Raw genomic sequence first — 23,562 nt, 5'->3', positions numbered from 1 at the left:
CCACTCAATGATTTACTAAAAGAAGCCTCAACCCAGCCCTCCCTCTGCAACTCCACAATATGTCATCCCCTGTCTCAACACCAAGCATCAAAGCTCCGGACTCGCCAACAACAAAACCAATCTCCTCGGGCCCTCCCACCGTCGACATCCTCCCAACCCCCGCCGCCCAGACCTATTCTCATGTGCATCCCGCGCTGCTCCTAGCCCTCTACGGCGTGCGCTTCCCAGCCCTGGTCGCCGACCCCGTGTCGACCCTATTGACCGACTTACCCGTTTATACCGCCCTGCAGGTGGCTTATGCAGTGACGTGTCTACCACAGGCGGGCACGCATAACGCACATCCTGCTAATCCCACCACCGAAGCCTCCCCATCAACGCCTGGTACCAGCGGGGTAGTGAAAAGCGGGAAGACTGGGTACAGGAAGAAAATCGGGCACGGGGGGTCGAAGGGTGATGGGGTATTCAAGAGACTCACGGTGCGCTCGATTGTCCTATCTCGTTACACATCATTAAAAAGAAAGAGTGTGCAAAAGAAGCTGACTTGTGTGTGCTATATAGGCGTCATTCCTCTCCCTAACACTAACTTTCCTCCTCGGCACGCCGGTCCTCGCCCTCCTCCTCGTCCTCTTCGGCGCCCCCTTCACCACGCACAACGCGCATACAATTCTGGCTGCCGCGCACATGGCGCTGTTGGCGGTGACGCCGTTGGTGTATGTGCACGGGGTGGATGGTGTGGTGTGGATGCAGGTGTGGGCGTTTTCGCGGCCGGCGGATGCGGTATGGGGAGGGGCGTTGGGGACCGGGGTGGGTGCTTGGTTGGGTGCTGTGCCGATTCCATTGGATTGGTAAGTGATATATACTGCAGCAATTTTGTATGTTGAGTGAATAGGGGGACAGGTGCTGACGAGGGTTTAGGGATCGGCCGTGGCAGGCATATCCGATCACGGTATTGACGGGGGCCTATCTGGGATATGCGGTTGGGCAATTGATTGCCAGGACTCCTCTTTTATACGGGAAGCGGATCCAGTTCAACAAGCCTTCTGAATAGGGGAAATAATTACGATTGGCATTTATAATTATATTGAGGTGGAAGCTGGATGACTTGTTTGAGTATGTAAAATATGAAAAGAGGAAAGTCTTCTGATTCCCAAATAGTAATGACAGATACAAGCCAACGCCAAGGCTATTGATGTGGTCCACCGCCGATGGGAACAAGTAATAGTAGTTTATCGCTCACACACGAGAAGAATAAAAACCCTCCACTATTCAGGTCATACACGTAAGTCAATAGAAAGAGACACGGAAAAGTGAAAAAAGTGATGAGTAGCAAAAAGGCGGTATCAAGATCTCATAGGACAAAAGGTATCGAAAGTAAAAGTACGTGTGTTCGAGGAATTGAACAGTTGCAAAGAAGGAAATAATCGAGTAAATAAACAAGCTATACGACACACGGGGTATTAAGGAAAAACAACTTTTCAACATCGTGATTCTTGCTAACAGAAAAGAAATCTCATATCATTCCTGACGGCCGGTTTTATCGTTTATTTGGAACCTTCTGTTGTCGGGGCTGGAGCCGAAACCGGAGTGGCAGGAGTTAAAGCAACAGCAGGATCAGCAGCAGTGGTCTCAGGAGCTGCAGTGGTAGAGACGGGAACCGAGTCTTGCGCTGGTTGTGGCGCTGGTTGTGGCGCGGGTGCGTTGCTGCTTTCTGGAGCGACCTCTGTCGGTTGCTCAATTTGTGGCTGCTTCTTTTCTTCAACTTGGGGTGGATCGTTTGCAGGAGGGAAGTCCGAGCGTTGTGGACTCTTACCACGATCGCTGCCATCCTTTTTGGGTGCAACCTTTGCCTTGATCTTTTCAAAGATACTGCGCTTCTCTGGCTCTGGAGATATGGCACCTTCGCGGAGATTACTGGTGGATCGCCCGATATCAGTATCCTGTGTTGACGTGATATCTGTGCTGGGAGCATGCGAGTCGTTGGCAAAGCTACGCTGAGGTTGATTGAAGCTGCCAATAGAGCTCGAGCTGAATTCAGCTCCAGAATTCAGCCCAACTAAGGGTGGCGATGAAGGCTGTTCATGATTTTGTCGTGAGAGAGGAAACCGCCAGCTCTTTCGGTGTTCCCTCTTTTCTGCTTTTGATGTATCGTCACCTTGCTCAAATTCTGAGTGGTCGGTGAAAGACGACTTTGAGTGCATCGAGGGCGATCGAGAACGATGGGGTTTGAGTGTGCTTTCGGACGGTTGGTGATGATGGTGACTGCCCTCAGTCGACACAGGTGGCACGGGCTCAGTCTCTTGTATTGTGGGAGTACCTTCATTTGAGGTGGCCGGCACCGGAGTTGGCACTTGGGATGTAGATTGCAGGAGGGTCGAGTCATTGGAAATGCCACCACTGAGAGAGTGGCTGGAGCTCTGAGCACTAGCATTTGTGCTACCTGGGATCCGCTTTTTCTTCAAACGGTTTGGCTGGCGCACCTCTTTCTGTTCCGGGACGGTAGGTGGAGACTTTGTGAAGAAGTTAGACAGTTTGCGTTCCTTGGTAGGAGTAACAACATTCGACGTTGGTGTAGCATTTGGGTCCAAGAACTGCGAACGTTCCGTCGGTTGTTCTGATACGGTTTGTGACGTGATAGGCTCTGTAGAGTTGACTGTCGGAAGGGTCACCGTATCTGTTAAATTCTCGGTTGGGCGATTCTGCTCTGTCTCTGTAGGAGGTGGTAGTCCTGCAGATGTTGGGGTGGTCGGCTCTCCATTTCGGCCTCGCCTTGAGGCGATCAAAGCAGGCGATTTCTTAGAAGGAACAGTATTGCTTCGCTTTACAGTATTAGTCGTTGAGGTAGGTGTACCAGGACTTTGAGTATTGCCGGAATTTCGAGACGACACGGACACGTTCCGACGAAGGTTTTCGTATTTCCTCAAACTGTCAGCACCCCCACTAGCATTTGACGCAGAGCGACGTAGACCAGCCGCCTTCGTCGGGGCAGTGGCAGCGGCACTGTTCTGGAACTCTTTCACTGTTTGTGGATCTGCCGCGGTGCCATTCATTCCGAACAGGAAATTGTCCTGGTTTTCGATCAAGAAAATCAAAACGTCTTGACTGAGTCTATATTCATTCGGTGCCATGTCATGAGATGGATGCGAAAGCAAGCCAGGCTGAAAGATAGCCGAAAGGTTGGCTGAAGTCATGCGATTCTTCTCGGACTTGGAGGCGAAAACTGCGAGCAAATCTAGGATATACAGGAGTAATTGTTTGTTTAAAGGAGGAAGTTCTCTGATGAGTTGTTGATATGTAGCGACGGCTTTTTCATAGTCAAAGTCGCCAGTATCGTCTTTCGTCTCGGTGCTTCCCACAGCCTGGGCTTGATGGTTTCGGAGCGGCTCCCGGAATGCTTCATAAAAGTCAAGAGGGACGATGGGCTCTGGCAACTGATTCAAATAACGACGGAGGATGTTTGCCGCATCATGAACTGTATATCCCGTCCAATCCAGACCTTTTCCATAGCGCTCTGCGGAGTCGAATATTTCCTGTAGCTCTTTAATTCGTCGCGCGGAGCCACTGAGTCGAAAAATACCTTCGACTTCGGTGGCTGCAAGCTGCTTAGCGCCGTAGTAGGTAGTATATGTGACTAATTACGTACCTTGCTCCTTCAAGAATACTCCGCATTTTGCGACGACAATGGGAACATAGCCGTATATGAAACTTTCGCCTTTGTCGTTGGTGAGAGAAATGGCGACGTTAGCATATTTGATGCTGACATTGAGTGGGACGCCAAAGATTCCGCCTTGAGTTCGGCCTGGGGAAGAATCCAGTTAGCAGGCGGCTTCATTAGAGCTGACATAACCAAGGAATAATATTCTGACAAAAGTATACATGTACAAACAAGCGAATAAAGAGAAATTAGAGCATGATCCGCACTGGTGTAGAATGAGTCGTGCACGACTGATCTGAACCAGTCACGAGTGCGACTAATGTTTCTGTGTGCAGCTGAACACCACATACCTTTATTTTCCTCATCTTTTTTATTGTTGCGCTTGAATGTTTTCCACCAGGATGCGAGATCTCGCTTTGTCGGCGCAGCAGGCAGTGTTGGCTCTGGTTGTGAAGCTGGTTGGGCAGGGCTCCGTGTAAAGGACTGGATAGCTGCGTGTGTCCCAAGCGGCTGGGAACTGCCAGTCGTCATGATGCGAGAGGTGGTGCTGCGTGCGACCGTAATCGATTGACACTGGCGAGGTGAGCACAGCTATGGTGAAATTATTTCGACTTCACGCCTTTCCCAAGGTCTTTGGGATTGGCTGTGGTGGTGTGGGCCCCTTCAGCTCCGAGAGGGGGAACAGGTATACCAGTTGTTGTCAGTGTACTGTGCTGGATGCGACAGACGGGCGGATCGAGGGACGTAGGCCGAGGCGACAAGAGTCCGGGAGCGACGAGCGGATAACCTGGGGGAGTCGGAAGGGAAAGGAAAATGGGGATCTGGCGCGATGAGACTGCTGATGCGTGGTTTTGCTGACGAGGGGCAGAAGGGCGATCGATGAGAGAAAGGGAGGTTGGGAGCCAACGATGACGGTAGCTGGTAAACTAAACCATTAACGTTATCGTTGCTGGGATGGGTCTGGGCTGGCGGCTCAGGATGAGTCCAGGTGTGTGGTACAGTAGTGGCAGTGGCACGATAATAGGATTTTTTTTTCTGAGGCGGCTCGGGCGCAGGAGCGAGCGATGTGCTTCGACTGGGCTGGGGCTGTTTGATGACAACCAGGAGTGATGCTGTTGTGCAACACCAACAACCATGTCGTGTCTTTAGAGTCGCAGCCATGACGACCTGGCACCTGCCGTCCCTGCTGTGCGCCGCAGTCACGGGAAGCTGAAGCCTTGCAGCCTGAGGCAACGGCCAGGCCCGCTACAGCTAGGCTACTTTTGGACTAGTGGCTCTTCTATTATTACAAGGGCTTCTGGAGCGACTGCTGCTCTCGATTTTCTCTCCTGCGTGTGCACTGCGGCGTGATTTTAGTGTGACTGTTAATATTAATATTACATGTCATTTAAAATTGGCAGCGGCCCCCTCAATCTGGCAGCCCTCATCCGTGGTTCCATTGCGACAAGACATCCCGAGGCTTACAACACCGCCCCTCGTTGGATGCCGTTTGTTCCAGTACTCCGCCTGCTGTGGGATAGTAATTTTGATGATTTTGTGCACGCTCTTCTAGAACGTATCCGCCCCTGCTATAGTCCGCCGATCCCTGTTTTTTCTGGTTCCTGGATCCTCAGGCCATGGTCTCGCCATGGTCCCGCCCAGTCGTATTAGGCGATCCAGCACCAGGCTAAGGCAAGATGTCTCGGATCCATGTTTAGTATACTCCAAACAATCTGTCTGTCAGGGACTGGCCGTGTCCCAAGCCAGGAACGCATGCTAATAATAAAATGAAATAAAACATCCCTAGATATCAATACAAAGAAGTAATTTTTTATGTTTGACTTCAAAAGTTATAAATTTAAAAAAAAAAGAAAAAAAGAGTAATTATCTAACGTTAATAAATTTAATTAAATGCCCTGCCCCAAGGGTCAATCCTACACTGACAGATGCTATTTATACTCGCAGTATGATGTCAGACAACCATATTTCTCAAATTTTTACGAGGATTGAAATAATAATTCTCAACTGAGCTGAAATTATGGAACTATTGAGTGGTAGAGATCCCAGTTGATTTTTTACACCACCTTTCTTTCCTGTAAACTACAACAATCATGAATCTATAAGAACACTTGGATCGACCTACCAATGAAAAAGTGTCTACTCGGTTAGATGAGCAATTTTCAAGCTTGTATTCTAAAAGTGTTTACCGATATTTGTGAAGTTAAAAGGTGTTGAGAGTATTCTATGTCTGGAGTATTGATATTCAGCGGATATACTCATGGCCAGAATCTCAGATAATCATTTATTAGGGAATAACGAGCTCAAGTAATCTCAGCAATCTTTAATAATTTTTTAGCATTTCCATAGACAAAGTCTTCAAGTTCGCTGTCAGTCAGAATACCACTCTTCTTGATACGTTCAATAAACTCCCAACCCGTCTCGCTCCGCTCAAAGGGAGTATCAACACTATAAAGAATATGGCCAAGCGGCGTAACTTTTAACAACATCTCGAGGGTTCTCACGCTAAAAATCCCACTTGTCGTGACCCATATATTCTTCTCCCAAACCTCACTAAAACTGCCTAGGCCCTCCTTCTTGAAGAATTTCAACCGGTCAATTCGATCAATCATCATCGGGATCATTTCACCCATGTGACCGATGATAAGCTTGAGGTTTGGGAACTGCTTAAAGAGCCCAGCAGCATACAGCTTGACCACGTGCAGACCGAGGTTCTCATGCCACCCCCAGGCTCCAGTTGAGAGTCCCGTCGCGACGATATCGGTGTAATTTCCTTGGAATCTCTCTGCCATTGCTTGCTTTGATGCCGGGGCTGGATGGATGTAGATGGGAACGTCAAGCCGCTCAGCGGTTTCGAAAACAGCCCAGTATTTCTCTGAGTCGTAATGTGACATGTCTGGTAGATGATTATCTATCATTGCTCCCAATAGTCCAAGTTGTGTAACCGCCCGCTCAAGCTCCTGAGCTGCTTCGTCTGGGTAGGCCATGGCAAGCGCAGCAAACCCCCCAAAACGGGTGGGATTGTTTTGTACGATTCCCGCCAACTCGTCGTTGGAAGCTCGGCAGCCGTCAGGGTTCTCATTTCCAATCCCAGGAAGCTGGGATAGAATCTGAAAAGAGACGTGTCCGGTATCCATATCAACAAGACGTCGGTCGTGTTTATCGAGGAGAGCTTGACGGACATTTGGAAAGGTTTTCCATATTTCCGTGTAAAAAGGGCTTTCATCTCCGAGAGACAGGAGCGTGGTATGCTCCTCAAGGGTGATGCAACCTTTAGGTAGAAATGTCACCATTGTTGAATGATTTGAGCAAACTTTAGGATATAATCCAGATGTCGCTGTCAATCATTGCTCAAGGTTTTATTGTAAAGAAGGAGCCATATAGTTCACTTGTTGACAGCCTCTTGATAGATATTGTTTAAGAATTGTTTTGTTTTAGATACCAATTGATACCCCTGAGTAGATTTCTCACTAATGCATGCGGTTACGGATTAAGTTTAGTGGAACTTGACAGATGCAGATAAACTCTGTAGGCTCATTGATTTCATCCGAGTTCTACCTCTGTGGGTCGATAGTATATATTCATGCTTAAGTCCGAGGTAATATCCGGTAAGAAGGGACTCATAACCAAAAATTATATTGTAATGGATAGTTTCATACGCAAAACCAACGGTGATAATCGACTAGGGCGTCTTATATATCCGCAGGTAAAATTATATTTCCGGATTTGAAAACAGGTTGTGTGATGACATTGTTACTGGCATTGGGTAACTTGGTATCGGGATGATTTCACTCCGAGTGCTGGGACAGTTATCTTGATGGCCTATGAAATAATAAGGAATATGGTTAGAATCAAAGCAATTTTCTACAGTACGGTATTCCAGTATTATTCTTGAAGTCTAGAAATCAATAAATTGAGTTGCAACGTATCACGGGTTACTTTTCGACACATAACTCCAGGAGATTATGGATACAAACACCATCAACGTACTCATCGTCGGCGTCGGGCCCGGCCTTGCACTTGCACTAGATCCTCGAACGACGCGGCTTGCATTCGACAATCATCGAACTAATTCTAGCACAGAGACGGAGCTCCTCGTTAAGGCCGACTATCCCAACGATCGCGGTATGGAGTTCTGCCGAATCCTCGGCGTCCGGGATGACGTTGCTAATGTAGGATTTCCTAACGATGTCTCTCGTGACATAGTTTTTGCACAGCTCTCAATGGCCGTTTCGTCGGCCGTCTTCCGACGCCCTTCCCTCCAAGTTCTCTGTCCGCAATTATGGTTTGACCCACTACTTGCTCGCGCTTTTATGAGACAAGAGGCGGAAGATATCCGCTACGGGATAGAATTTAGTGTTCGTGAACAGGATGATACTTGCTTTCTCACGCATGTTGAAGGCAGCAGGATGGAAAATACTCGTGCTTGGGAACTGGCAGGTTGTGATGGTCTTACCAGTACGGTTCAAAGAGTAGTATTCCCTTCAATGGGATTGACCTTGGATACTCAACTAGCGTTATTACCAGAGTCGACGATCGTGCACGGTACCATAGCTTCGAAATGGCCGAGGCTACATGTTCATCGGCCCTGAAGGAACGTGGGCGAATCTCACTTCCGTAAAGGGTCGGTCACTATATTGCTTAACCGTTGTTGGCCCGGAAGAAAAGATCGACTATAGACAAGTCGACATGGAAGGAATGATAGAAAGGGCGTTTGGCCATGATCATATCGATTTCCACTGTAGCTGGTGCTGCCATTGGCTAAGCCACCTCACTGCAGCGGCGGCCGCTCTCATTGGTCTAAGAGCTTTGGGGCACTGCACGTTCTTGTTACTAACATGTAATTGAGGCATTGTATCACGTGCTGAAATATGTAATATAACGTGGTCGGAAGACGCGACATGATCATTGATGTCCAGGTTGTGCCAAACCAAATCGGAGCAAGCGACGTTCTTTCTATAAAGACGATTATACAAAACATCCTTTCTATTCCTATGGCGTCAACCACTAAGTCGGATATAATCATCTCAATCCGGCAGCCTCATCTTGATCACATTGTCTGTCTGAAGAAGAATCATGAATTTCGAGCATACCTTCTTCCAAGCACCGTTACACGTTTCTGGATATACGAACCAAGCCCAGTATCTGCTATTAAGTATATTGCAGAAGTAAGCAACGGAAAGCGCCCCGGAGAGGTTGTCGACGGTGGTTTCATCCGTAATTCCGACTTCAACCAAGGGAAGCTCGCGGACGGAAAATTCGCGTATGAGATTCTGACATTGGAAGCTTTGGAGAGTCCAATCACTCTGCTGCAGCTGAAAGCCAACGGATGGCTTGCTGGCGCACCACAGAAATACTGCTATGTTAAGGAAGCAATGGCTCTTAGTCTGAGAGGCGTCAAAACTACCGCCATATCATCTCATTCTAGCAAAATATGGCCCAATGATGCCGCTGTGCGACCGGACTTGGAGAGTCAGACTACAACACGAGGTAGTCTAACTTGCCCATATATCTGTAACGTTATTGACTATTCTAGATCTTCGTTCTTTTTTTCCCAAAGCAACCAGCAATTCACAAGAAGCGATCGATCACTCTCTCTAGCCGTGTTCCCAAGGCGGGAAAAGGATGGAGGTAGCATCTAGAATATGACAGACACTAAGAGAATGTAAACCATGCCTATTTCACCATGGCAGTCAACCTTGCCATATGTATCAGAATCACCTCTCGAGAGATCACGTGCCACCATATGCTGACTCAGCAGATGTTAGTCACGTGCCCGGAGCCAGGTTGTTCCGCCTGAAGAGATCCGACCAGCTGCGGAAGAGCTTCAGAAATAGTCGAGAGAAGGAAACAAAATCCAAACAAGCTAAATCACCTATTTTCCTTCACCGTTTCATCTGTATATTATCGACTATCGAATAACCTCTTTATATCAAAATGGAAGGGTGAGCGCTGCCGATTGTCGACTTGCAATGAACGTCGCGTGCTAACCAATTTTTCTCAGCCTCAATGCTTCGGAACAGCGTGAGCTGGCTGCTCGCATGGAGAAGAAGCAAATGAAGGAGTTTATGCAGGTACACCTCACCTATCCCCTCTAGCTAATTCTTCTCGATGTCTATATCTTGCAATCAATTGCCATTGCCTGCTAACTGGCTACTCTGTAGATGTACTCTCGTCTCGTGCAGCGCTGCTTCGACGACTGCGTGAACGATTTCACCACCAAGTCTCTCGTCTCCCGCGAAGAGGGCTGCGTCCTGCGCTGCGTCGACAAATACCTAAAGAGCTCGGCTCGTCTAGGCGAGCGATTCCAGGAACAAAACGCCGCGATGATGCAGTCTGGGCAATTGCCAGGGCGATAAATTTGCGTTGAAATCTACATATCCGAGGAATATACCCAACTCATCATTTTTGGGGGACAGTTTATTCGGTTATATCCTTATATAATATTTTTTGATCGGCCGCGTTCATGACGGAGACTAGCCAGTCTCGATTTCCATCTATGTGTTGCTAGACATTCTCCTCTTTTGCTCTCTGTACTATATCATTCTTGTCATCACATCGTATCGTTACTGTCAAATTGTTGTATGGACTCGGGTCAGGTATTACTCGGGTGCTGAGCGTCGGGTTAGATTATGAAATCGATATCATCTGAACCTGTTGTTCTGTGGGTTAATTATATGAACATATAGCCAGGCATATTAGTATGTTGGAATTGTGGATTAGCTTGTCAGAGCGTGAACTGTGTCGTAACTGGTAGTGAATAACCTCGGACACGACACACGATTGTAAGGTCGTGATCTGTATGGAATGTACTTGTGGGATAGCCGGGATAATACTACCAGATTAGGACACTATTTAAATTGGGGCAAATTGTCCTAGACAGCTTCTATCTCTATCAAAGCAGCAATTATGGGATCGCCGCGTGTTACGATATCTTTTCTTATCTGCCATCTTACCTACTATCTCCAAACTGGCTGAGCCGTGGATTTCCGCTCCGCTACTCCAATTTCCTGAACATGGCTGCTATGAGTCGGACTTGATTACATCCGCCCCGCAGTCCGTCTACAATTATCAGCAGAATCGGAGCAGAATTGAGCTGCAGCCGGTCGAGGAGATACTGGTGAGGGGAGACACAGACACTAGTCAGCACATACAGTGGTTGTACATGTACGATATGGTGCCCCTCACCGGCTCCATCCTACCCCACCATCACCGAGCAAGCAAGATGTCATGTTCTCCTCATGAAAGCAGCCCATTCCCCACTGCAGCTCCGGTCCATTCCATTATATATTGCGAGCTGGAGAACACCTGCCGGTTTGGTTCTTGATTTTCTTTTCTTTGCTTTCACTATCGTGTCTCTTTCTCAACTCCCGCACACCTATTTTCTGCGCGCGTCGACGATAACTTCCATAACATTGAAGTCTATTTGCCATCGACATCATTGATCAATCACCATCCATCGATTGCTCGGCATAGACGAGAATATGGCTGAGACTGTTGGAAAGGTGAGTTGGAGATCCTACTGATAGCATCCCGATGTCGCAGCTGCTAACCATCGCAGACCATTACTTGCAAGGTAAACCCCCACCAGCAGGACGACCACCAAATAAACCATATACTTACCATGCATCAATAAATTAGGCTGCCATTGCCTGGGGTGCTGGCCAGCCCTTATCCGTGGAAGACGTCGAGGTTGCCCCCCCAAAGCACATGAAGTCCGCATCCAGATTCACCATACCGGAGTCTGCCACACAGGTGGGTATCCCTCCCCACGCAGGCCGCTCCGACAAACTAACTTATCCCCGCCAAGACGCATACACCCTCTCTGGAAAGGACCCCGAAGGCGCTTTCCCTGTTATCCTCGGCCACGAGGGCGCTGGAATTGTCGAGTCGGTGGGTGACGGCGTGACGAATGTGAAGCCCGGCGACTATGTCGTTGCTCTCTAGTGCGTAAACCCAGTTCCATCTCTTACTTCAACCCCTTACGACTTCGACACCGGCTGACCATAACAAAGCACCCCCGAATGCAAAGAATGCAAGTTCTGTATCTCAGGCAAGACCAACCTGTGCGGCAAGATCCGCGCGACGCAGGGCAAAGGCGTCATGCCGGATGGAACATCGCGGTTCAAGGCCCGCGGCAAAGACATCCTGCACTTTATGGGCACGTCGACATTCTCACAGTACACCGTCGTCGCAGACATCTCGGTAGTCGCCGTGACCGACAAGGCCGGCACGGACAAAACCTGCCTGCTTGGCTGCGGAATCACGACCGGCTATGGCGCCGCAGTTGTCACAGCCAAGGTGGAAGAAGGCTCGAACGTGGCCGTGTTTGGCGCCGGCTGTGTCGGGCTCTCGGTCATCCAAGGCGCGGTGAAGAACAAGGCTGGAAAGATCATCGTCGTCGACGTGAATGATAAGAAAGAGGAGTGGTCGAGGAAGTTCGGCGCCACGGACTTTGTCAACCCGACCAAATTGAATGGCCAGAGCGTGCAGGAGAAACTCATCGAGATGACGGATGGTGGCTGCGACTATACCTTTGACTGCACGGGCAATGTTGGAGTGATGCGTGCTGCGCTAGAGGCGTGCCATAAGGGGTGGGGCCAGAGTATTGTCATTGGTGTTGCAGCTGCTGGCCAGGAGATTTCGACACGTCGTAAGTCTTGCACCTCAACCTTTCCTGGCACACAGTGTCTTAAACTGACATATCCAGCTTTCCAACTCGTCACCGGCCGCGTCTGGAAAGGATGCGCCTTTGGTGGCATCAAGGGCCGCTCACAACTCCCCGACCTCGTCGACGACTATCTCACCGGCCAGCTCAAGGTCGACGAATTCATCACGCACCGTGAGCCTTTGGCCAACATCAACGAGGCATTTGAGCAGATGAAGGCGGGTGACTGTATCCGATGCGTTGTTGACGCGAGGGCGTAAGGAAACGACGAACGAACGAGTGAGTGAATGAAATGCGTGTTTTGGTTCGGTTATTGGAATCATTAATAATTAGCGAGATGAACAAAATGTACTTTTCATTTCCTTTTTAACAGTATATGTCAAGAATGTTGGGCGTAATGACTTGAAATTGGGTCCAGTTAGATTGTTTCATCACGTAATGTGAGGATCAATTAGATTGATAAAGAGTAATATATGTTGATCGAAGAAGTATGGATCAGGTTCGACTTTAAATAATTACGGCTGCCCTTCCACAAGGTCCTCAATCACGCGAGTACTAGAGCAAAGAGGTGGGGGTAGCTATTTAAATATGTATCACGTCTACAATATGAAGGAAATTCAACAATCAACTTTGATGTTTGATGATTGCTATCTAAAGAACGACTAGGGGTCAGGCTGCACTAAATCAAATCGATCATCTCCATCCGCATGCCATGTTATTTGGCTTAAGGTCTGCTGCATTAAAAAAGCTTGTGCTCCAAAGTCATGTCTGACTCAGGTTGAAGACCGATACAGGCACGGAAAATGTTGGTGAGAGCGCCACGCTGCTTGGCAAGAGCGTTGACGACGGGGGTTCCGGGAGGAGTCAGAGGAGCCTGGCTATATTAGCATCATGTATACACTAAAGCAAAATGAAAGTGAAGAGGATATACCTTGAGCATGTAGCTAAGAACGCTGAGAACGCTGTGGAATCCCTTGTACTCCTCAGCATCCTTGGTCTTCCAGCTGACGCGAGTCATCAGCTCGGCAACGACAACAAGGTCGATGATCAACGGGGAGGCCAAGAGAGAGTCTTCGCACACGTTGAAAATGCTGATGGTCTGGTGACCACCCAAGAAGATCTCCGCGTAGTACTCGTCGAGAGCACGCTTGTTGTCACCAACAGCTGGCATGTACTTGATGACGACGGTGTGGTCGGGGTGCTCGCCCTCCTTGTACAGGACAGAGTTGGCGGCAACCATGTCGTCGACAACGTTAGACTTGGAAATTTCCTTGGAGCGGAACTGCTTCTGTGAGCTCAGGTTCTTGCCATCGTTGTTACCGAGATGGTTGTAGCTTGCAATCGAGGTGAGCTTAATACCAGCGCTGATCAGGAAGTCAACAAGAGCTGATTTCATCTTGGTCTGTCCCGACTTGAAGTCATCGCCACCAATGAATGCGTTGTACTTCTCGGCAAATTGAATGGCACCGGGGACAAAGGTGTTTTGTGGGGATCCGTTGATGAAGGGCGCGTTCTCGAGAATGGATGCCACGGCGAACACTGTAGAAGGAGACACTTCCTCGTGACCGGATTTGATCGCGTTGATCAAGTTGTCAGCAGTGTCGTTGACGCCAGTGATGATATCAGCGTAACGCTCGGTGTTAGCAGTCCACAGAACAATGACTTTATCCAATCCATTCTGTTCCTTGAAGTCACTGTCTGAAATTAGCATGTGCTACAAATAACTATACTATTTTAATACACTTACCGAATGTCCTTGCGCAAGTGCTCGACGTGCTCCCAGGAAGCCTTGGAACCCGGAATGACATTGTCCGCGCGATCTTCTTGATTAGCAGCGATAAAGTCTGGGTAATAGATACTGGGCAAAGGTTTCATCTCGGCCATTTCCTTGCGAACCAACTCCTTGAGAGAAGGTTCCAGGACACAGGCGCGGTCCATGGAGTCCGCCAGGCCCAATCCACTGATGTCCCAGCCGCCGATGACCAAGTCATTCGGGTGAACCATAGGGAGCATGTCGTGGAAGGGAATATTGACTTCCTGGCCAGACTTGTCGGTGCCTAGTTTGATAGTTGAGCCCATGACGACGGAGCCATAGTAGTTGGCCGCGCGCTTGCCCTCGCGAGTATCCCACACTAGACCACGACGGTTGGCAATGATACCGGCAGTGACGGTGGTACCATTGTTGCCACCCCAGCCGACCAGCATCATACCCACCTTGCCCACCTTGCGGTCGACCTTGAAGTCGTAGGCATGGGCCTTGGGGACGGCGACAAACTTGTTGTCTGCGGTGCGAGTGACCTCGGTGGTGTGGTAGGCATACTGAGTTTTGATCGCGTCCTCAGTGTAGACCACGTCGGGAGACTCAACCGTAAAGAGAGGGGTCTTCTCACCAGCCGACCCGCCAACAGCGCCAGAGGCAGCACTAGTACCGTTCGCGTGAGGAGCCATTGCAATTGACAGTAGTGACAGGTTCGCGAGTTGGAGCGAGGGATCTGTCAAGTAATCGGAGCGAGCTGTTTACAGAGTGTAAATAGCGTAGTCGGACGCCCCTCCTCGAGCGGATGTGCGCCCGCTGTTGTACGGGTGGTGACGACTGTAGAAGGGGTTAGCATTAGCATTGTGACTGTTGAACGGGCCATAATTGAGGAGCGAGTGCGTGCGAAAGAGAGGAAAGGGGTCTCACGAGTTAAGGTGGGTGGAGAAAATGTTGCCGGCGGTGTGATCACTCTCGTAAGAGCGATCTGTCTGCTTGAAAGCTACGGCAAAGACGAAAGACCTAGGAGGCCAGAGGAGGTACGAACGAAGAGTTTTCTTTGGGATAGAGCAGAAAGGAGGAGGGGGGAGGCAGAGGGAGAGTGCGGGTTAAATAGTTAATGGAAAATCACTGGAGCCCCGCGGCCGGGCGACAGTCCCGCGCCTTCCCTTCCGGCTCTACCCACTCACTCTTCCTCTATTCCTCGTTCTTTATTCCTCTCTCCCCTCTCCCCTCTCCCTCTCGCCTCTCTTCTCTCCCACTCTGGCGCCAGCTCAGCATCGCGCTCTTCTCTTCTCCACTGCTGAACTGTGCGATGTGCTGTCGAACTGCCATTTCTACCATGATTATTTATCGAGATTATCGCGTGCTCAGGGCAGACTCGGGTCTGTGCGAACCTTTACCAGGCTCGGCGCACGCTTAATGCTGCATGCGGCCACTCACAGCGCACCAGCCCCTCACTAGCCAGCAAGCCGTCTGTTTGCGTGCCTTGATAAGACTCAAGGTACTCTTACAGTATGAGGTGCAGGTACTGACCGCTTCTCTCGCACCCATTCCTTGTCGGCCGGGGCCTCGGATAATATCTCCTCTACCCTATTATCCAGATGTATGGTCTATGGAGTCTCAAGAATCCCGGTATCGGCTGCGCTCGTCCCCACCGTCACTGGCCTAGATGGTGCCTGCATGACTAGCTGGATTAGTGTGAGATTCAACTCATTTCCCCCCAACAAGAATGCCCGCCGTGCACGGACAAGCGGTGCATTCTTATAGACAAGCGCAAGTATTCGAATGTCGTGCCATGTTTACTGGTAATTTTCTATCACAAATTTGATAGTAGGGCCACACGTAACGGCGAGCTGATTGATACATCGATCTAGATAAACATTTAAGCGTGCTGCGAAGGATAAATCCAGGATTCCCCATCCGAATAATATCATTGCTTCGCATGCATCTATATGCATGCGCTCTACTATATTAATGTCAATGACAAGTAATGGTTAATAGTTTAAACTGAGCAATATGATTTAAGAAGTTCTTGGGTCCACCCCAAGTACCCCGAACCATAGACTTATAGCAAACCCATGAAAAACGTCGAGTTACTCTTACTGGAATTGGTCGGTAGAGTTAACTTGGTATTTGCTACGGAGTAAGTAGGGCTGTCGTGCATTCGCGCTTTGGCGAGTGGCGTAACATTATATCCGCGATTCGACACGATATTCACGATATCCCGACATACTAAGATTTATTATTTGTACATTTATCCGAAGTGCTACTGATCATATTCCAATTATGAATTCCAATTTACGAAAATATGCTCATTTTTCACGTTATTGTAACGATTTGAAAACCGTCCAAGTCAGGCATTGCAGACCCACACATAGATAGTCAGGTATGATGTTTGCCTCTCTGTCTGCTCAGGTAGAATACAGGCCAATCACAGTCTCCGTTTAAACCTTGGTCGGTTCACCCTGAAGAGGGAAAGCACACTTGCATCCCTGCTCTCCCTCAAGGCCACTGGAGAGGTCCCCGCATGTGCATCCATTGTTTCCGATTGAGTATAAGCCGTTTGCATAAGCGAACTTGAAGTAACCACCACCAAGGTCGGTATCGATGTCTTTAACCGTCAGGACATAAGGGAGAAAGTTTTCTTCAATAACATAAGGAGTGCCGCAGTCATTGCCCGATGGGCCATATACACCCCTTGGGATGCACGCGTTATCGTAGATGATGTATGCGTTGTGCCCCGCGAGTCCACCCCAGGGAGCGCCCCCGTTGAAAGTTGGGACGTCGACTTCGCTGATGTCCATTGCAAAGGTCCATGAGCCTTCGCCTTGAGGAATGCAAAGTTCTGTTCTTGTCTCAGGCGATGTCTCAGCCTCGGTCAGGGTATTCGAGAGTTGGCAGTCAGCGGATACATGCCCGAGAATAGCAACAAGTGTAGTGAGACTGAAAATATGACGGTGCATGATGGCGGTTTGGGTGTGGTGTCTGAGGTGAATGAATAATTTGGGAGTTCTAGAGTTTTATTTTGAATACAGAGATAAAATATCACCCTTTGGTCAGGAGAAAGTTGGGTTCTTATATAGCCAAGCCGACTATAGGTAAATATGGGTCGAAGTAAAACGGAGGGACTGTCATTCATGTCATACCTCAATCTGTTAGCGCAAACTAGAAGAATCCTTTTGATTCACGCCAGTCATATCAAGAAAATAAACCCAACAAAGCTATGCCAAACGCCAATTATTCATCTGAAAACTCATTTGAGTCGTTCTCACAGGCATCGAGCAATCAGAGTATACGAAGTGAAGCCCCCGGCCCCCAAGCCCTACGTAACAGAACCGATGTTACATAATCGAGTATTTACGCTGATTCATTAGAATGACCATTATTATGTATGGATATAAAGCAGAACCGTTTACAATAGTGCTGCCCCAATTGGACCAGATCAGACGGGGACCCCACGGAATCGTCCTCAAAAGGCTGAGATCAACATAGTACGGAGATCGCCGTGGCTGTCGACTAGTTTCGATATTCTGGGGGCCTCCGCACGGCTTCTGGGGCCGTTATTAAATTAATGCTGTTTTCTAGGGGTTCGCCGAAGTTTATTTGTGCATTGCATCGGTGGCTGAGACTACCCCAGTTTCGATGAGGTAGATAATACCCTGTCGACGGATATTTACATAACAGACGCAATTTAACCAATGACTTCGTTGTTGGTTTTCCTAATATAAACCGGTAAGAAGTGCGGGTCGGGTATATTTGAAAATTTAAAAGAATTGATACTATAACTCGTTGAAGCTAGGATAATCGAAATAACCAATGTAAATTTCTGCCATCATGTCAATTTGATGTATCCACGATGGCTGATCATATTTAGACTTTGAGAGTACCAGTTGACATATAAGGAAATGTATAACATAACAACGACCCCAGAATTAAAGGCTTAAGATCTAACATTGAAACCTAAAGTGGCTGTTATCGGCGATTAAAATGATTACGTTGTATTCAGCATGTAATGTTTTCAAAATAGTAATAGCGATCAGCCAAGCAGCCGGTGACAGTCGCACAAGTTTCTTCTGACGTCACACTGATAAAAATAGTATAATCAGTACGAATAGAATCTGCTGTTTATCAAATCAACTAGTTACCTTAGGATACTGGTTGTTGTCATATTATCCAACCCGACAACTACAGAACTCGTTTACAGAAGGTTATCTGAGAGTGATATCGCTGAACGGTCGATCATCTACATATGTTCTTGTAGAGAGACAGGAAAGTAGTGATGAGCCATATTATTAATGAAAGGACTGCATCGGCGTAAAACCCTAGCCAGGCAGGAGACTCAGATCCAGCCTATAGGTGGTGGCTACTGGAATTGGTAAATATCATCTGATAGGGTTTGGCTCGATGTTTCCTTTGGCTCTTTCGTCCACACACCAAGAGCCGTCATACTATAACAACAGAAAGCCATGAAAATTGTTGCGCTCACAGATAGGATCCATGCTACATCAAGGTAATCTGCAATTTCCAGACTTACCGAGTTGCAAGCCTCTGACCATTGAGGTTCTAAACTCGGAGACTACATAGTGCGTAAAGTTAAAAAAATATTTCGAGCACTCTAGACTTTACGCTTTCGTGGTGTTCACATACCCGAATTGTACTAGGCTCTCATAAAATCCAATAAGATTCTTTTCCACACACGGATGTTTACGGCTGTGGATTATGCGGGGTATATATAAAAGTAGGAATATAAACGTCATACCTATGGTGTATCCTAGACAGATACCCTGCACTTCCTCTGGCTATATCTACGACCACTTTGAAGCAAACAACTGATGAATGCGTTTAAATCGAAATTTCGAAACTTCCTGAGCACTATGGCAACGATCGAAAAGTATGACGCTATAATTATAGGCTCTGGCCAGTCTGGTAACCCCTTAGCTATAGCCTATGCGAAACAAGGCCAGAAAACAGCACTTGTTGAACGTAAACATATCGCTGGGTGCTGCGTTAACGAGGGCTGCACACCGACGAAAACACTAATTGCATCTGGCCGCGTCGCGTACCTAACTCGCCGGGGACAAGATTTTGGCATACACACATCAGACTCGAAAACAAGCGCAAATCATGTCGCGGTTGACATGCTCAAGGTCCGTCAACGGAAACGCGACATCGTCTCTTCATTCCGGGCTGGCAGCGAGAGTAGACTTAAGGCTGCCGGGGTGCATATTCTGAAAGGTGAAGCAAGCTTTGTCGGTCAGAAAGAGCTGAATATCAAAGATAGTACTGGTAAGGAAAATGTTATCCAAGGCGAGAAAATATATATCAACGTGGGAGACCGACCTGCACCGCCGCTTCTTGAAGGAATTTCGTCGCTTGATCCCGGACGGATTTTGGACTCCACGTCAATCCAAGAGCTAGATGAAGTTCCTAGCCATCTTGTTGTGATTGGGGGAGGATATGTAGGAGTGGAATTCGCACAGCTTTTCCGCAGATTGGGTGCACAAGTCACTGTCATTCATCGTGGAGCACATCTACTATCGCGGGAGGATCCAGAAATTGCTGATCTTTTAGCGGAAGTTCTCCAACAAGACGGACTCACAATCCACATGAATTCAAGTGCTGTCAGAATTGCGGTGTCCAATAATGGCTTCGATCTCACTGTCCAGACCAGCAACGGCAATCTGACTATCGCCGGAACACATATCCTATTTGCCGCCGGTCGCATACCAAATACGGACACTTTGAAGCTAGAAGCTGCAAATATTGCAGTTAACAAGAAAGGATATATCGTAACAAACGAATATCTCGAGACTTCATCACCTTCAGTTTTCGCAATCGGAGATGTGAAAGGGCCTCCGGCGTTCACGCACCTCTCATATGACGATTTTCGCATCATTCAGTCCAACATTCTTTCGAAAAGTCCTGCAAAGCTTTCCATCAAAGACCGCATCGTGCCTTATGTAGTTTACACCGACCCTCAACTTGCGCACGTCGGTCTCCATGAAGGAGAAGCCCGTGAAAAGTACCCCGACAGAAAGATTCAGACAGCAAAAATGCCCATGGGATACGTCGCACGTGCACTAGAAACAGATGAGCCACGGGGCATGATGAAGGCTGTTGTTGATTGCAATACCGGATTAATCCTTGGTTTTACCTGTCTCGGCCTTGAAGGCGGCGAAATCATGAGCATTGTGCAGATGGCGATGATCGGAAATATCCCATATGAAAAATTACAGAATGCTATCTGGGCCCACCCTACTTTAGCGGAGAGCCTGAACAATTTATGGGCATTTTTGGAGTAAAACTATCGTATTTTATACGTGACACAGAGCACAAAACAAAACTCGATGGGCAGTCTGGTTCAAGCGCATTCACATGAACGACTAATGCTCAAATCACAAGATGGAATGTGGGGTGAAAAGTCCATATTGAGACGCTTCCAATGTAGAGAAACCATCTATTGATAGATGTTACTCTGGATGCAGGATTTCCTACACGTTAATTGATGCTTCTATAGGTAACTGAACGCATAAAAATTAATTACCCATTCCTTCGATCAACTCTAATATGAAATAGCGAAACGAGTCCACCAAGAATCATAGAATAGAAACTTAATTATATCTATCCATACTATCATCATCTAGAAACTCGAAAGTAGTACCAATTGACCTGCATCCTTATTCGGCAGATTATTGGTTCATTAGAAAGTGGTGATAATCATAGGGCATATTTGCGGAGTTTGATCGTTCAGCTGATGATTGAGCAAGGGTACAATAGTCATTTATGATTTAACAAACACTGACCCATTTCTCATGTATACTGGGAGTACTACTAGATTTATTGGCTATCCTTGATTTTAACAATTCCCCATCAACGCACTCCCCAACTATTCAAATCTTAATCCACGGAATCCCCCTAGTACGTCCAGTATAATCAACAAATCCATTGATAGAAGAGTGTATTGTGTGAGCAAATAACAACTACTAAATAAAACCAAGACGAAAGACAACTCATGTACATGCAAAGTGATTGCATATGGCCCTTTCATTTTTGCCTGAGAAGACAATCCCAGAAGAATCCTTAGAAATATAACCTTTGTTCGTCTCTTACAAAAGCGCCTGTATTCAGCCACCGATCCTACATGTATTCTTCCAGGCCCTAAATTGCTTGGACATTAACCCAGAAACGTGTATCATCAGACTGATATTTGGTGTCACTCTCGATTTGCTGCTGGATCCATGCCACAGCATCCTTGTATGCTATATATTACGTGAGCTAAACAGTCCCAAAATTTGCCCAGATTTCCTCGGATTAAACTTACCATTGATATCTGGTGTGTTTGGATTCTGAACACCGGACGTTCCATCACGGTGACCAGCAAACCAAACATCGTAATCATAATGATCCTCACCATCATGGCGGGCTTTGACATCCTTTTCTAGATTGGAGCTATCACTTGGTTGTTAGCCAGCGAAAGTCCGAGGTTATGAATCACAGGAGACATTACTTCAAAATAGCGCCGTCAGCAACTTGGTCCACGGTCTCTCCAAGGAAATCAGATGCGGAAGTTCGCAGCATGTACCAGTTCTGCTTGAATATGCCAAAGTTTGTGGCGTCACCTGTCTTTCCATCACCTGGAGGCATATATGTTAGTCATTCTCCACTCAGTTCCGTTAGCGAATAGCTAATATTTGAACATACCATAGGTGTAATCCGCAGTCATTGTTTTCCTGCAAATTGTCAGTTGAAGCCTTCTTACGTGTATACTAAATGGAAACTGAGAGTTGACTAACGTCTCCAACATGGCGATTGCGAGATCACGGGTGTTGCCACCAGCGCCGAATACAGCCTGCTTTCGAGCCCCAAGTCCAGAAATAGTCTCATTGCCCCGATCGTCATCGCGTGCAAAGAGATCGGTGCTCAAAGGAGATGATGAAAACACCGCAGGCACAAGGGCAATGGCACCGGCAATACGGATGAGCTGCATTTTGCAGTATTATGAGGGGTAAATTGATGAATAAAAATTTCTTTTATGAATAGATAGTGATACCTGAGATGATTGTGAAGTTTGAAAAACAGAGGACTAAAGCCTCATTTATACTTGTGATTTTGATCATATTTAACGTTGTGTATATGACGCAATGGCAACGGGGTAGACTAACATCCTTCAATGCTCCATGTCTTTCTTGTCCGTGTCTGCAGAGGAGAGAATCATCTTGTTTCGAGACAAAATATAACTGCCAAGAAAGAAATAATTGATTATGGCTGCTCTCTTCTTGTATATATGGAGACTAACCCACATCCCCACATCTGATTATAGGACAGCCAAGAAATATAATTGTTTCAAGATGCAAATCTTGACTCTATCGGGAACGGATATGCCACTTGCGATACGGTATGGAACCCCGACAAGTACGATCATAATCAAAAGAACGGATGCACGATACATTAAACAATTGAAAGGACAAAAAAAGAACCGCGAAGTTGAGAAATCAACATTGACGTCGATTAAACGAGTAGTCGATGGGATGGCCAAGGCACCACTTTCATCGTTTCCCAGCAAGAAAAGTGGCCGCCAGCAAACTAAGAAACCACGACGTATTCTGTAATCTCATTTTACGAAAGAGAAATTTAAGGGTTATATTTCTTCATAGCAAACTCGGATTATTAAACATTAACTGCAATTGGGTGCCTTCGGGAGCCTTACCAAAACACGTAGATAGTTTGAATCGTCGTCCTTTGGGAATTAACCGTTCCAGCTACTTTCTCTTCAAAACACTCTTTCCCTAAGCATTGGAGACATTAGAGCCTCCGATTCTATATGTCATAGCAGTCAAATGCTGTAAGTCTATAGCTCGCACAGAGTTATTCCCGTAGAGCTGACATGCTCAGCAGCCCAGAACATTGTATTTCCCCTGGTCTGCCCCCAAGACAGAAAAGTATGCTTTTTGTCTTTTCTTAATATATCACATAAACTTTTGAAAAGCGTTATTACCATATATCAACTTAGTTTGATTAATTACTACAAGGTGTTTATTCATTATTTTCTCATATCATCCGTAGATTAGGATCTAACGTATGATTCCTGCTTGGCGCCAGTTAGCTTGGCAGGCTCTTCAGCAATAACATTTCTTTTCCCTCCTAACATCTCGATTTGATTCTTTGTGTGCTGCACAAGCTGTACAAGCTAAACTGAATGTCTTCATATGCACCGAAAAAAAAAAAAGGAATATCGCCCCCACTCACTTGAGCTGATTTCTAGAATGTAGTGGTTTTGAATAAGATAAAACTCAATAATCTAAATTGCTCGAGAGTGTTGGGGATATGATTACTCATGGTTTTAATGAATAGGAACGAACAGCCAGGATGAATATAATGTTCATACCTTTGGGTATATGTACACTTAATATAGAAGCTATATCACAGCTCTTTCAATAGATTGTAACATTGGGCGTTTGTTACCATTTTAACGTCTACTACTTATTAGAC

General features: G+C 47.1%; 12 protein-coding genes across 12 annotated transcripts; 6 read left to right on the top strand and 6 right to left on the bottom strand.

The window, feature by feature from the left end:
• Positions 1-59: 59 nt before the first annotated feature.
• BGW36DRAFT_428790 (GPI biosynthesis protein Pig-F) lies at positions 60-1,048 on the top strand (the record flags this gene model as incomplete). Its single annotated transcript, XM_046220604.1, has 3 exons — positions 60-476; positions 559-845; positions 916-1,048. 3 exons carry the CDS (start codon positions 60-62, stop codon positions 1,046-1,048), a joined length of 837 nt encoding a protein of 278 aa, XP_046070030.1.
• A 163-nt stretch (positions 1,049-1,211) lies between these two features.
• On the bottom strand, positions 1,212-4,380 carry BGW36DRAFT_192508 (putative Rho GTPase activator). The gene is made up of 3 exons (XM_046209803.1): positions 4,003-4,380; positions 3,641-3,796; positions 1,212-3,589 (listed from the first exon to the last, which is right to left on the bottom strand). Exons 1-3 carry the CDS (start codon positions 4,181-4,183, stop codon positions 1,542-1,544), a joined length of 2,385 nt encoding a protein of 794 aa, XP_046070029.1. The 5' UTR covers positions 4,184-4,380; the 3' UTR covers positions 1,212-1,541.
• On the bottom strand, positions 4,270-5,055 carry BGW36DRAFT_192534 (uncharacterized protein). Its single transcript, XM_046209804.1, has one exon. The coding sequence runs from the start codon at positions 4,811-4,813 to the stop codon at positions 4,316-4,318; it is 498 nt and encodes a 165-aa protein (XP_046070028.1). The 5' UTR covers positions 4,814-5,055; the 3' UTR covers positions 4,270-4,315.
• Positions 5,056-5,751: 696 nt separating this feature from the next.
• BGW36DRAFT_381638 (uncharacterized protein) lies at positions 5,752-7,052 on the bottom strand. The gene has a single exon (XM_046216454.1). It carries the CDS (start codon positions 6,940-6,942, stop codon positions 5,953-5,955), a length of 990 nt encoding a protein of 329 aa, XP_046070027.1. The 5' UTR covers positions 6,943-7,052; the 3' UTR covers positions 5,752-5,952.
• Positions 7,053-7,521: 469 nt separating this feature from the next.
• Positions 7,522-8,473, top strand: BGW36DRAFT_381637 (uncharacterized protein). The gene has a single exon (XM_046216453.1). The coding sequence runs from the start codon at positions 7,615-7,617 to the stop codon at positions 8,239-8,241; it is 627 nt and encodes a 208-aa protein (XP_046070026.1). The 5' UTR covers positions 7,522-7,614; the 3' UTR covers positions 8,242-8,473.
• Positions 8,474-8,550: 77 nt separating this feature from the next.
• BGW36DRAFT_428786 (uncharacterized protein) lies at positions 8,551-9,250 on the top strand (the record flags this gene model as incomplete). Its single annotated transcript, XM_046220603.1, has 2 exons — positions 8,551-9,139; positions 9,186-9,250. 2 exons carry the CDS (start codon positions 8,551-8,553, stop codon positions 9,248-9,250), a joined length of 654 nt encoding a protein of 217 aa, XP_046070025.1.
• A 336-nt stretch (positions 9,251-9,586) lies between these two features.
• On the top strand, positions 9,587-10,008 carry BGW36DRAFT_428785 (putative mitochondrial intermembrane space translocase subunit Tim9; the record flags this gene model as incomplete). The annotated part of the gene is made up of 3 exons (XM_046220602.1): positions 9,587-9,594; positions 9,654-9,723; positions 9,814-10,008. The coding sequence occupies 3 exons, from the start codon at positions 9,587-9,589 to the stop codon at positions 10,006-10,008; spliced, it is 273 nt and encodes a 90-aa protein (XP_046070024.1).
• A 1,125-nt stretch (positions 10,009-11,133) lies between these two features.
• On the top strand, positions 11,134-12,577 carry BGW36DRAFT_398246 (formaldehyde dehydrogenase; the record flags this gene model as incomplete). The annotated part of the gene is made up of 7 exons (XM_046218388.1): positions 11,134-11,154; positions 11,211-11,225; positions 11,291-11,341; positions 11,377-11,404; positions 11,460-11,595; positions 11,665-12,302; positions 12,360-12,577. The coding sequence occupies 7 exons, from the start codon at positions 11,134-11,136 to the stop codon at positions 12,575-12,577; spliced, it is 1,107 nt and encodes a 368-aa protein (XP_046070023.1).
• Positions 12,578-12,816: 239 nt separating this feature from the next.
• Positions 12,817-15,022, bottom strand: BGW36DRAFT_192258 (uncharacterized protein). Its single transcript, XM_046209802.1, has 4 exons — positions 15,001-15,022; positions 14,065-14,910; positions 13,249-14,011; positions 12,817-13,191 (listed from the first exon to the last, which is right to left on the bottom strand). The coding sequence occupies exons 2-4, from the start codon at positions 14,763-14,765 to the stop codon at positions 13,057-13,059; spliced, it is 1,599 nt and encodes a 532-aa protein (XP_046070022.1). The 5' UTR covers positions 14,766-14,910; positions 15,001-15,022; the 3' UTR covers positions 12,817-13,056.
• A 1,321-nt stretch (positions 15,023-16,343) lies between these two features.
• Positions 16,344-17,297, bottom strand: BGW36DRAFT_381628 (uncharacterized protein). Its single transcript, XM_046216452.1, has one exon. The coding sequence runs from the start codon at positions 17,034-17,036 to the stop codon at positions 16,518-16,520; it is 519 nt and encodes a 172-aa protein (XP_046070021.1). The 5' UTR covers positions 17,037-17,297; the 3' UTR covers positions 16,344-16,517.
• A 1,507-nt stretch (positions 17,298-18,804) lies between these two features.
• Positions 18,805-20,621, top strand: BGW36DRAFT_381627 (FAD-dependent pyridine nucleotide-disulfide oxidoreductase). Its single transcript, XM_046216451.1, has one exon. It carries the CDS (start codon positions 18,906-18,908, stop codon positions 20,373-20,375), a length of 1,470 nt encoding a protein of 489 aa, XP_046070020.1. The 5' UTR covers positions 18,805-18,905; the 3' UTR covers positions 20,376-20,621.
• Positions 20,622-21,231: 610 nt separating this feature from the next.
• BGW36DRAFT_428780 (uncharacterized protein) lies at positions 21,232-22,060 on the bottom strand (the record flags this gene model as incomplete). Its single annotated transcript, XM_046220601.1, has 5 exons — positions 21,232-21,332; positions 21,395-21,522; positions 21,581-21,707; positions 21,775-21,803; positions 21,867-22,060. The coding sequence occupies 5 exons, from the start codon at positions 22,058-22,060 to the stop codon at positions 21,232-21,234; spliced, it is 579 nt and encodes a 192-aa protein (XP_046070019.1).
• Between the last annotated feature and the right edge of the window lie 1,502 nt (positions 22,061-23,562).

This window comes from Talaromyces proteolyticus, assembly GCF_021365285.1.
Source record: "Talaromyces proteolyticus strain PMI_201 chromosome Unknown BGW36scaffold_8, whole genome shotgun sequence".
In the NCBI taxonomy this organism is placed as follows: domain Eukaryota; kingdom Fungi; phylum Ascomycota; class Eurotiomycetes; order Eurotiales; family Trichocomaceae; genus Talaromyces; species Talaromyces proteolyticus.
This window is presented reverse-complemented; position numbering and strand designations above follow the sequence as displayed.

Excerpts from the sequence above, each read along its gene's own strand:
- BGW36DRAFT_192508 (XM_046209803.1), bottom strand. The coding sequence starts at position 4,183 with ATGACGACTGGCAGTTCCCAGCCGCTTGGGACACACGCAGCTATCCAG. Across the intron at positions 3,797-4,002 it reads AAAAGATGAGGAAAATAAAG|GCCGAACTCAAGGCGGAATC; the intron begins GTATGTGGTGTT and ends ATTCTTCCCCAG. Across the intron at positions 3,590-3,640 it reads AGTATTCTTGAAGGAGCAAG|CCACCGAAGTCGAAGGTATT; the intron begins GTACGTAATTAG and ends AGCAGCTTGCAG.
- BGW36DRAFT_192534 (XM_046209804.1), bottom strand. The coding sequence starts at position 4,813 with ATGGCTGCGACTCTAAAGACACGACATGGTTGTTGGTGTTGCACAACA.
- BGW36DRAFT_381638 (XM_046216454.1), bottom strand. The coding sequence starts at position 6,942 with ATGGTGACATTTCTACCTAAAGGTTGCATCACCCTTGAGGAGCATACC.
- BGW36DRAFT_381637 (XM_046216453.1), top strand. The coding sequence starts at position 7,615 with ATGGATACAAACACCATCAACGTACTCATCGTCGGCGTCGGGCCCGGC.
- BGW36DRAFT_192258 (XM_046209802.1), bottom strand. The coding sequence starts at position 14,765 with ATGGCTCCTCACGCGAACGGTACTAGTGCTGCCTCTGGCGCTGTTGGC. Across the intron at positions 14,012-14,064 it reads CACTTGCGCAAGGACATTCG|TGACTTCAAGGAACAGAATG; the intron begins GTAAGTGTATTA and ends AATTTCAGACAG. Across the intron at positions 13,192-13,248 it reads TTCTTAGCTACATGCTCAAG|GCTCCTCTGACTCCTCCCGG; the intron begins GTATATCCTCTT and ends TAATATAGCCAG.
- BGW36DRAFT_381628 (XM_046216452.1), bottom strand. The coding sequence starts at position 17,036 with ATGCACCGTCATATTTTCAGTCTCACTACACTTGTTGCTATTCTCGGG.
- BGW36DRAFT_381627 (XM_046216451.1), top strand. The coding sequence starts at position 18,906 with ATGAATGCGTTTAAATCGAAATTTCGAAACTTCCTGAGCACTATGGCA.